Raw genomic sequence first — 12,273 nt, forward strand, 5'->3', positions numbered from 1 at the left:
AAAGGACGCTTCATGTCTTAACCCAGGGTAGTAGACTGACAAGTAGAGAATGAAACAAAGAACATTATGTGTAAAATCATATTTTTTAACAACTACGTCTGAAATACACAGTGCTGCGAAGGGAAGAGATTTCCGCTAAGTTTTATTTTACCGGATATGGTAAATTTGGATACTCGCAATATAGCAACCTTGACAAACCTTTGGCAAGGAATGGGCCAATCGGCTGTGCAAGGCAGAATTGTCCCTGTGGCCGCCATTAAAGAAAGGAATCCATGAATTCAAATGGACACACAAATCATGATCGCAATTGAGGCTCCAGCCCTTTTTAGCGGCTTTTACTGGAATACCTTTCCCTTCTAGACTGTTTTTCCCCGCCGAGGAGCGCGACGGAATATTTTTAATTATTTTTTTAAACTGAGCCCGTTTTTAGGGCTAAGGGGGAGGGGGAGAGTTGCTTCTTTGCTTTCCATTTCTTTTTGTTTTATGAACAATTTTTTAACCTACTGGAAATTGATTCAACTTGTTTTTAAGATGTCGCCCTGAACGACAACATTATCTATTTCAATAAGCTTTTAAAACCCCCTAATGGGTGAACTGTTTTTTTCCCGGGGGTAAAAAGGTTGTTAAATGAACTATCATCCAGCCAAATGTTGCAGAAATTATTATTGGCTGATAAAGCGTGAAGCTTTTGGGGGAAAAAAGAGAAGATTTGATTTTTCCTGGGAAAGTGAAACGATGGCGAGTTGGAGCACGGAGTGAAAAAGAAGGATGAGTTCTTGTTTTGTACCAAACGGGGCCAGCTTGGAGGATTGCCATTCCAATCTATTCTGTCTGGTAAGAGATTTAAAAACTAAAAGGAAAGCAGCCATTTTTAACTAGCTTGAGCGGCGGCTAAGCTAATATTAGCGTTAGTTTGATAGGAGCTGAGCCTAAAAGGCGCATGGCATAATTGAACCCTCAACCTTAAGTACATTTTTAAGGGTTACTATTTAAACTTTAACAGTTTAAACTATGTCCATTACAACGGCTGTAGGACAAAAGTCAAACAAAACGCTGTACATGAATGTCAACAAGAGAACTAACATACCTTCAACTACCCAATATTTTGAAAATAAAGTCAAAAAGTGCAAAGAGTGTAAACTAGAGGTGTCAAACTCATTTTAACTCGGGGGCTGCATGCTATATAATATAATATAGACACACATCCAGAGAGAGACGCACAGAGAAAGAGGCAGACAGAAAGCAATAAAACACACAAGAGACCGAGAGAGAGAATGACGGACACACAGAGACAGAGAGAGGCACACAGAAGAAGAGTCAAACAGAAAGAAAAAAGACAGAGAAAGAGGCAGACAGCAAGAAAAAAGACTCACAGAGACAGAGAGACACACAGAGTAAGAAACAGACAGAAAGAAAAGAAAGACACACAGAGAAAGAAACAGACAGAAAGAAAATACACACAGAGACAGAGGGACACACAGAGAAAGAAGCAGAAAGAAAAAAGACAGAGAAAGAGGCAGACAGCAAGAAAAAAGACTCACAGAGACAGAGAGACACACAGAGTAAGAAACAGACAGAAAGAAAAGAAAAGACACACAGAGAAAGAAACAGACAGAAAGAAAAGAAAGACACACAAAGAAAGAGGCAGACAGAAAGAAAATACACACAGAGACAGAGGGACACACAGAGAAAGAAGCAGACAGAAAGAAAAACGACACTTCGAGACAGAGAGAGACACACAGAGAAAGGCAAACAGAAAGAAAAAAGACAGAGAAAGAGGCAAACGGCAAGAAAAAAGACTCACAGAGACAGAGGGACACACAGAGAAAGAAGCAGACAGAAAGAAAAACGACACACAGAGACAGAGAGAGAGACACACAGAGAAAGAGGCAGACAGAAGGAAAAAAGAGACAGAGAAACACGCAGCTAAAGAGGCAGACAGAAAGAAAAAGACAGACAGGGAGATTATTACAAAGAGGTACACACAGAGACGGAGAGAGACACGCACAGAACAAGGCAGACAGAAAAAAAAAAGGGACAGAGAGACACGCAGTGAAAGAGGCAGACAGAAAGAAAAAAGACACACAGAGACAGCGAGAGAATATTACAAAGAGGGACACACCAAGACGGAGAGACACGCAGAGAAAGAAAAAGACGGAGAGAGACTGAAAGAGAAAAAGAATGAAAAACAGAGAAAAAGACTTAAACAAAATCCCAGAGTGACAAAGACAGGGAGGGAGAAAAAGACAGTAACAAAAAAAGAGAAATGGACTAAAAAAAACAGGGAGAGAGAGAAAGAAAGAAAAAGGAAGTGAGGAAAAAAGAGGGAGAGATGGAGATAGAGGGAGAGACAATTAAAAGGGAGGGATAAAAAATAAAGAGAGTAAGAGAGAAGAGTAAAAAAGAGAAAGCGGAATAAAATTGAGTGGAAGAAAGATGTAAAAAGAAGAGAGGGTGTGAGATGGAGAGTTTGAGGACGGAGTGAGAAGAAAGGTGAGTTCTTGTTTTGTATCAAACTGGGAGCTATGAAAAAATATATAATTTTGTCTTAATTGTCCTGCTGGTTAAAATTAAAAAAAAAAAACATTCGAAACAGAAGTTTTAGCAGTGCATTGGCGATAAGAGAAGATTGCATATGCCTACTACTAGGATGGGCCTACTAAAGCTGAGTTTTGGTTTGCATTTCCGAAAATAAAATCATAACTTTTGATAGTAATGACCAAGAGCAGGTGTCGACAACCTTTTCGACCCAAAGAGCCATGATAGCAATATATATATATGCAGCACGGCGGCGCAGTGGTTAGCGCGTGTGCGGCACAGTTCTGTGGTCGTGGGAACCTCCTAAGTGGGTTCAAATCCAGCTCGCGGCCTTACTGTGCGGAGTTTGTATGTTCTCCCCGTGCTTGCGTGGGTTTCCTCCGGGCACTCCGGTTTCCTCCCACATTCCAAAAACATGCATTTCAGGTGAATTGGCCGGTCCAAATTGTCCCTAGGTGTGACTGAGCGAGTGAGTTGTCTGTCCTCGTGTGCCCTGCGATTGGCTGGCAACCAGTCCAGGGTGTCCCCTGCCCACTGCCCGATGATTGCTGGGATGGGCTCCAGAACCCCCGCTACCCTACTGAGGATAAGCGGTGCAGCTGATGAGATGAGATATATATATATATATATATATATATATTTTTTTTTTTCAGAGCGCCATATCATATATTTTTAGACAAATTTCAGCAAAACTGCCAGCTAAAATCTTATTATTCTGCACATTTTATTTGGCAGTGTGACGTTAGATGATTTTTACAATGCATGTTATACGAATAACGCCAGAGTCTGCGTCCCATATCAAGAAATATAAAACTTTAAACTTGTCTCCCTCTCGCAATTACTGAAGATCGTTGAGGCTCATTTTGACTTTCATTTTTTTCGTATATCATGTTTTCAAAACAAGGTGCAATCAGAGTTCTTTTGTAAAAAATGTCACAAAATATTGTAAACGAGGTTACTGACATATTTACCTTTGGTGCAGACAGAAGTGCGCTGTGTGCATAGCTGTGCCGGAGCTGCCGGCTAATCCAATCAAATTACTTTGCGTGCTTGGCATGATGTCTTTCTGTGGGTTTTCATCATAATTTGTCTCAACAGTGAACTTTAATTGTGTAATGACCTTCCATAGAAAGAATTCCATTGTGTCATACAGCTAAAACTATGTCTGTTGCTGTAACACCTTGACTGTAAACTGTAGTGGGGTGTATGCTCTTTGTATACTGGACCGAACCATTCATAGGCGCTTTGTCAACAGGCTGGGTCCGGCCCGGCCCGCATGCTTGACATGAGTGCGGTAGTGCGAACTCTTTTAATGTGTTAATGTACATTTGCGTTGTTGCTGCAGTAGCAGACCATTTAACCACAAATATGACACCTGGCATTGTCCTTTTCTGTTGTTGAAAAAAAACGTCTTTACCACCCTGCGTGTCCAGTTTGCTTCTGTCATATTTATCTAGTTAAGGGTTTGCACGTAGATTCAGCTCTCTCTTCTGCTGGACAGGCAAGATGCAACAGCAGGCCAGGTAGGGAGAGGTGCTAAAAGTGTGCATGTCAGTCCCACTTTCAGGCATAAACTTAGAGAGTGGACGAAGGCGCTGGGTGAGAGAGAGAATGACTGCACCATTTACATTGGGAGAGGCGGGAAGTATCGATCCCGTCTGATCCAAGTACTTTCCCAGTATCGATAATATAGATATATGGATTGACATGCCCAACCTTACTTGAGGTGACATTGTTACGAGACGACAAGATTTGTTGTGGGATAATGATGCTATTGAACAAACAGCCGTTCTACGACCCTCTTACCACACACTCGCTCTGTGACTAAACTGCCGCTCACACGTTTGACGTTTTATTTACACGATTGGCCAAAGTAAACCCAGCAACACGTCAGCGGGATAACTCTGCGTGATGGAGATGCAAGCGTTGCTCTACGTCAAAATCAGGGACCCCCAAACCTTTTCCTGTGAGGGGCCACATACCTTTTCCCTTCATGAGGGGCCGGGGTCAGTTTGTAACAGAACCAGTGAGCCTATTGCAGGATTGCCTAAATGTAAACCAGGGCTGCAACAACTCATTGATAAACTCGATTCATATTGATTGTTAAAAGCATTGACAACTAACTAGATCATTGATTCATTTTCTCATGTGATTTATGTACTACTAAGTACGTTAAATCAATGTAATTAAGAATGCACAAGATTACCGTTGTGACACTGAGAGTTGTAGTTACCACTTTGGTCTGGCAGAGAACGCTAATAATCTTTTTATAAAAAGGTTATTACATTTTTTTAATGTTATTTCATTGTACCTTGCATCATTACATACAAATGGGTTTGTAGTGTTTGACTGTTTTATCATGAAACAAAGATAACCATTTTTAAGGGAACAGAAAGTTCTGCTAAAGTACAGAGAAAACAATGAAAAAGATAAGTAAATATAATTAATGAGGTAAAAGGAAAAACAATAGTAATGAGGTATTTAACTCTACCTAAGTGTCAGAATCTTAAACATAAATCATTTTCATATCGGGAATGTTTATCATATTTAAAGATTTAACTCAAAACACATTTGTTGAAAACATTTTGAAAAATGGGTTTACATTTTGATGTATATTTTGTGGATTAAAAAAAAGAGCTACACATAAAATGAAATGTATTGCTCTTTCTTTTGTGTTTTGTCGGATAAATCCAAGTATAATATAATTTTTGGATTAGGTGGTAGGGAAAAGAGTATCTTACATATTTGCATGTGTATAGCATATATTTTTTATTTTTTATGTATTGTCGATTGGTTGACACTTGGATTTTTTCTTGTTTTATATTATATATTATTCTGTTATTTTGTGCACATATAAAAAAAAATATTTGTCCAAAAATTAAAGATGTCTCTGAGAAATCAGATTAATCGACAAATCGAAAAAAGGATCGATCGATTGATTCATCCATCCATCCATTATCTGCACCGCTTATCCTACGTAGGGTCGCGGGGGTGCTGGAGCCCATCCCAGCTGTCCTCGGGCAGTGGGCAGGGTACACCCTGAACTGGTAGTCAGCCAGTCGCAGGGCACAGAGAGACAAACAATTCACCCGCTCATTCACACCTAAGGACAATTTGAATCGGCCAATTAACCTGAAATGCATGTTTTTAAAAGTGGGAGGAAACCGGAGTCCCCGGGAGAAACCCACGCAAGCACGGGGAGAACATGCAAACTCCACACAGGAGGGTTTGATCCTATGACTTCAGAACTGTGCCGCTAACCACTAATCCGCCGTGCTGTCGCCGATTCATTGGTTATGAAAATAATGTAAAAATGTATTGTTTATCATAAAGCCACAATCAAATAACCTGTCTGGATTCTTCGCAGAACAAAAGTCTGAAAATAACACAATAATGAAATAATTGATAACCTAATACCATGATGTAGAAAATGAATGGATAGATTATAACCAAATAACAATATCTGGGCGGTCCACTGGCGGGCTGTCTGAACGTTAAGGGGTTAAGTTAGTGTTATACGGAGCTGTATTTAATCATACTTTTATTTTAGAGATCTGTGTTTCTTAAAGAATTTTGTGAGGCAATGGTGGGTGGACAGTAACAACAATACCAAAAATCTTGAACCCAGTCAAGTATTTTAGTTTATGGCTGCTTTATTTTGAAGTGAGAAGTTTTTGTGTTATGTAAACCAATCCAACTAGTTTTTAGGGAACTGGCTGTTTAGGTTCAGCTCACTAAAAGGAGCCAGCTCTTTCATCTCCCAAGCGGCTCCTCAGTTTGTTTTTGTTGCTTTAATCCCGACTTTACCAATTATTATGTAATGTTCGTGAAACGACTTTAACAGGAGGACAAAAGACATAAAAAATAATAATAAAAAAGGGGGCTACTTTAATGTGTATATTACCAATAATGATATAACGTTATGATCAAAATTAATCTGTTACAAAAATCTGTAATTTTACTAAATTATTATTGCATTTATTATTTTCAATCTATAGTAAACTCTTAGCTAATTTGTACTTTTTGAGCTTTTTATAATAAGCAACTTTTATGTCGAGTAACGCGGAATCCCTCAAAAACCCACAACACAACAGAATGCACTTCTCAGTGCAACAACTAATAAACAACAAAATATAAGAATAAACTTTAAATTTGTTATGTTAAAAAGTTAATTGTGAAACACAAGATCCACGAAGAACACAGGAAATTTTCATTTAAATATTTGCAACATGTTTGTAACATGATAAAATATGTAACAATTTTAACTTTTTATATACACTACTCAACAACAACGACAACAATACAGAATTCATAGGAAAAGGGGAATATTGATGAGGGCTGCAACAATAAATTGATAAACTGGATTGTTAAAAGCTTTTAATTACCTCATTGGTTCATCGTTTTGTTTGATTTATGAGCCAGTAAATCAATACAAATAAGTGCAATTGATCTTGTAAAGTTGTAGGGCTGTAGTACTACTTCAATCAAGCAGAGGGTGCCTCAAGACCCTTTTTACAAAAGTATCTTCAATTTTCTTAAAGCATTTTTTGACCATTGCATAATTACAAACAAAATTGGCATGAAACAGTCAAACACTACTCAGTTTAGGGAACAGAAAGTGCTGCAGAAAATAAATAAATAAATAAAATGTGTTGAGTAAAAAGAAATATGTATAATGATGACATATTTATCTCACCACAAGGGGCAGACTCTTCATTTTTTATTGTTTTACATTATAGAATATTTTGTTGTTTTGTGCACTCTTTTTCTATCTGTCCAGATTTCAATTTTGGAATATAGACAGAAATTATAAATTTGTTTTAAAAAAAATGTGATTCATTGATTAATCAAAAGAATAATCGACTGATACATTGATTATTAAAATTATAACTGGTTGCAGCCCTAAAATCGACCAATCACGGTTCACCGTTCATGGATCCCTTAACTGCATGGGTCGTCGGGGCACCAATGCAGAACTAACTGGACAGCTTTCTCCACTGTTGACGGTCCCTGGCCTGTTCTTTGGTCCTGGCAACGTTGGCAGCAGCCAAATCCTTCATGTTGTCGTCTCAGTTCTTTTTTGGTCTTCCTCTTCTCCTACCACACCACTGAAGTTTTCGTCTGTGCACAGTTGATAACAGTTCTTCGTAGGGTGCAATGTGCCTTTTGACGGTCTGGTACACCGTTTCGTTTGTCACTTGGGCTAAGTAGCTGATACCCAGAAGTTTCCTGCATTACCACAATTACATGGCCTGGATTGTCATTTCCAGTTTTGTTGTGAGAGTCCATCTCTCGCAAGCGTAGAGGAAGATGGAAGTAACCATGGCTTGCATGAGTCTGATCTTTGATTTCACTGCTATCTTCTTGTCCCCCCAGATTGGTTTATGTCAGGCAAGTGCGGCTGTGGTTTGAGCTATCCTGGCCATGGTTTCTGGTTCTGACCCCTCTTCTGATATGACAGCTGCAAGATATTTACATTTGGTTTCTACGGTTTGTGATGTTTATGGTGATACCCTGGGAATTGTTGGTCGTTACTTTATTTTTTTTCTGTGCTGATTTCCATGCCATACTGGATTGATGCTTTGTCCAGGCGATTGATCACCCAGTAAGGGCCGGTGTCCACCAGAGCGATTTCCTGCTCTGAGCGAATTTTCTACCTTTTGCATATTTTCGCTTGTTTGAAAATGCCGGCTGTGCAACGAGGCACTAGGCAGCTTTTTTGCCCGGATCATTTCTTCTGGTCGCTAAGAGTTATAAGATGTTTGACTAGAGGAAATTGGGTCAATGTCATATTTTACCTACCCATCCAATCACAGTGCAGGCAAGACAGGACAAAGCAGGTAACAACCAAATGAGGGTGAGTGTTTAAGCACATGGGGAGGGACGGACAGACCAAGATTCCCTCTGACTGACGGATACATAGCACATATGTGGTAGTACATTGGTATCTCTACTTACGAATTTCATTCGTTCTGGTAGTAGCTTCGTAACCTGAAAACTTCGTAAGTAGGGACGCATTTTAAAATAAATGCACTAATCTATTCCAAGCCCCGCAAAAGTAAAGTAAAATGGGACCTTGCTACTTCGCGGTTCGACGTTCGCGGGTTCAGAGCTTCGCAGGCCTAAAAAGTTATAATAATAAAATAAAATAAAATGTTTGTTTTTTTTTAAAGCATTTTTGAAGGGGCGTCGCTACTTCGTGGTTCCACGTTCGCGGGTTCAGAGCTTCGCAGGTCTAAAAAAATAACAATTAAAAAAGAAAAAAAAATTTTTTTTTAAGCATTTTTGAAGGGGCGTCGCTACTTCGCCGATTTTCACTTTTCGCGGGTGGTTTTGGTCCCCATTAACCGCGATAACCGAGGTCCCACTGTATATTTTTTCAATACACCATAAAAGAGTAGCAGGACATGACACAAATATATGTTAAAATTAGATTAGCGCACAGTAAACATAAAATGAGAGGCATAATGTAAAAAAAACATAGTATGAAGGAATAATAAAAATATTCATTTCACCTATTTGCCTCGCTTTTATTTAAAAACGGATTCAATTATGTCTGCTTTTGCCGGCTTTTTACAAAAAATAAATTAGCAAGGCAGAAATCATAAGTTATGGGTCCGACTTTTTCCGGGTGAGTTCTTTCCACAAATTCTGTTGACTTCTTGGCATTTTGCTAAAATGTCTTTATTTTGGGTTGATTAAATCAGAGTTGCATCTTCCTCCTGGCCATATTGCCCAAACCCCCCTCCTCATTGTCTCTAAACTCTGAACTGTGGCAGTGACGCGAAGAACATGCTGGGATACGTGCAGCTTGTTTCTTTATGTTCGTTAAACTCTGGGAGTGGCTAATAGCAGCACATAGTGTACTGTATTTTTGACTTCGCATCCTGAAAGGCATTTGTAACTAGAAGCAATATTTTCCTGTTCAGGTACTTTGTATTCTGAAACTTTTGTATGTCACGACATTTCGTACCACTGTAGAGTGTTTGCCAAAGATTGATATAATTGCATATTATTCAAATGCAACACAATAGGTTTTGCTCAAAGCATACTGCAAAGAGAACTTGCGTTCTTTTTCCCCGCATGATCTGTGGTTCTTGCTTGATTGGCAAGTGAATTCAATTCTTAATTTTGAGCCCTGATTTTTATGTGCTGGATAGTTTTAGTTGTACCCGAAGAAGGTCTGAGCAGTGTGCAATTGCGCACACGCGCAGTTTAGAGGGAACGTTGCTTGGATTGTATCGATACTACTGTCTCAGGATTAAGACCGTCTTTCCATTTCAACTGTCGCTACAATAATTTTTTTAGTGTATTGTAAGATTCTACATACATCATAACTTTCAAATATAATTAAATTGTGTTTACCCTTTGAAAGGTAATGTGTTTCTGGATTACAAAACCTCCCGATTATAAGATGCACCTTTAAAAATGTACTCTTGTGAAAAATTGTATTTTTTTATGCAAAGTTCATGTGATGAAAAAAGAAGATAAACAACGCATTTCATAGAACATATCTATTAGGGAATCTGGTTTCTCAAATAAAATGAATCATTGCATTCGGAAAAATACATCATTTCTTATAGACATTGTTATACAGTATTTTATTTTTTAATTATTGCCGCTTTCTTGGTTTGACTACCTTGACTTTTGTTGGAAAACAGTTTTTGTCATTGAAGTATTTTAGTTTTTTTTTCTGATAAAGGGTTTTGCATCGCATTCTTTACACTATTTGCACTTTGACTTCATTTTCAATATGTTGCACAGTTGTCATGTTAACTTTGTTATACTTGTATTTTTCTTTTATTGCTGCTTTTGATGGTTTGACTCACTTTACTTTTGTTTTGAAACAATATTTATATATTTTTTCCACTATTAAAGTTTGCATTGTAATTTTTTGATAAGTTAGAAGTTATTTAGGCTGTTATTATCATAATTATAAACTAACTCAAGGGGGCGGGGGTTGTTGCAATCAAAACGTAATGGTGTCAAATGGGTATCTATTAATACCAACCTGTGTTTACCTGAATCGGATCAATACCAAAAATCCCAGTACCTCCAACAAACCCATGAACTGCTGGTGATCATCACAAAAACGCCCCTTCCTGTTTGTTTGACCAAAAATCCCCAAATTCTGTTTCAGTATCTATTGCCAAACTGTAATAATTAATGCTGGTTGTCATCATCTTTGCAAGTGGTTTAATCTCCTCTAGATTTCCCTAGTATTCACACCAACTAGGACACAGAGGCCCCGGGCTGAGTATTACATAATCTCCGGCATGCGTTTCCAAACAGTAAGAACATCAGGTTTCTACAGTTTCCAGCTTTTAGTTTGCATACTAAAAAAGCTACTTTAAGTTGTCTTTTTTTTGTCTCTCAATATATTTTACCCTCATAGCAAGTTGTGGGAACATCTTGTCAGTTGACATTGGTCTACTACAGGGGGTGCCAACCTTTTTCAAGCTGAGAGCTACTTTTAGCTACTTATTAGTGCAAAGGGCAATTTATCTTGTACTACTTCCTATGCTGTTACTATGTTATTACCGTGTAACTATTAAAAGAAGAAAGAGAGAAAAAAGAAAAGGAAAAAAGATAGAAAGTGAGAGAAAATAATGAGCAAAAGAGAGAAAGACAGAGAAAGGAGAAAGAAACAGAGAGGGAAATAAAAAGAGAGCAAGAGAAAGGGACGAAGAGGAAGGGAGAAATGAGAGAGAGAGAGAGAGAGAGAGAGAGAGAGAGAGGAGGAAAGGGGGGTGGAGAGAGGAAGATAGATTGAAAGAGGAAAGAGAGAGAGAGGTTCATAGGAAAGAAAGAAAGAGAAGAAGAGAGATGAGTCGGAAGTATGGCTAATTTGACTTCACAAAAAAAATATCATATTTACTAGAAAATCACAATGATCTGCCACTGGTGGAGTATTTTTAGAAAACGTCTGCATGCACGTCAGCGTTCCTCAGAGGGCATCCAGGTGCCTGTGAGCCCCAGGTTGGAGACTGTTAGTCTACTTTAACTAGTTGAGGGTTGAAGGAGATCTCCTGTCATTGCTTTCACAGTTGTGTAGTGCACAGTTGACAACCCATTATTACCTCATTTAATTATTTTTTTCAAATTGGGAGAGTTGTTTGTCAGCCAATTTTTGCCATTTTAACTCATTTTTGAGGGCCTCCAGAAAATGTAGATCTGTAGCTATATTGGCTTAGGAAATATCAAAAGAAAATGTGAACCAACTTTTATTGGGAAAAAAAGGATGTTTCTAGCTTTTACCAGTTTTAGTGAACAACTGCTAAACAATAAGTTTCTTGAAAATAATAGTAATCTTGAATGTGCTCTCTTGCAAATGCTCTTATTGGAAGCTTTGGTGTTTGTGTTCTTCCTGCAGAGCTGTAAAAACGGCAGCCAAATGAGCAGTGACCAGAAAATGCAATAGTACAGTACTCATGATGTTTGAAACAATGTAGTGTTATAATAAGCAGCATTTTACCACCAATTGACTCAGGTCCAAAGCTGTCCACCCCCAGACGGTAACATTTCATTGCAAGAAAATCTCCACTCAAGGTTCTACTCTGCTGGGCATTGCGGTGTACACTGAAGTCGTAATTACAATGTTTATGACAGCACTTGACGGCAGCAATGGATACAGCGGACAGGCGAGGTCCAGGCTGGTAGATGCCTGTCTGGCTGACATTTTCCTGCAGGCTGAGACTAAGCATAACACTCCTACTGTTATGATTTGCACACAAA

General features: G+C 38.5%; 1 protein-coding gene across 1 annotated transcript in view; it reads left to right on the forward strand.

The window, feature by feature from the left end:
* The first annotated feature begins 252 nt into the window (after nucleotides 1-252).
* The window catches only part of med13a (mediator complex subunit 13a), a 166,748-nt gene continuing 154,727 nt past the window's right edge, over nucleotides 253-12,273 (forward strand). The window contains exon 1 of the mRNA XM_088320935.1: nucleotides 253-834. Coding sequence (XP_088177061.1) covers nucleotides 769-834 — 66 coding nt within the window. The 5' untranslated portion in view covers nucleotides 253-768. The remainder of the gene's footprint in view (nucleotides 835-12,273) is intronic.

Source organism: Urocampus carinirostris, chromosome 17, assembly GCF_059441175.1.
Source record: "Urocampus carinirostris isolate Australia breed hairy pipefish chromosome 17, RoL_Ucar_1.0, whole genome shotgun sequence".
In the NCBI taxonomy this organism is placed as follows: domain Eukaryota; kingdom Metazoa; phylum Chordata; class Actinopteri; order Syngnathiformes; family Syngnathidae; genus Urocampus; species Urocampus carinirostris.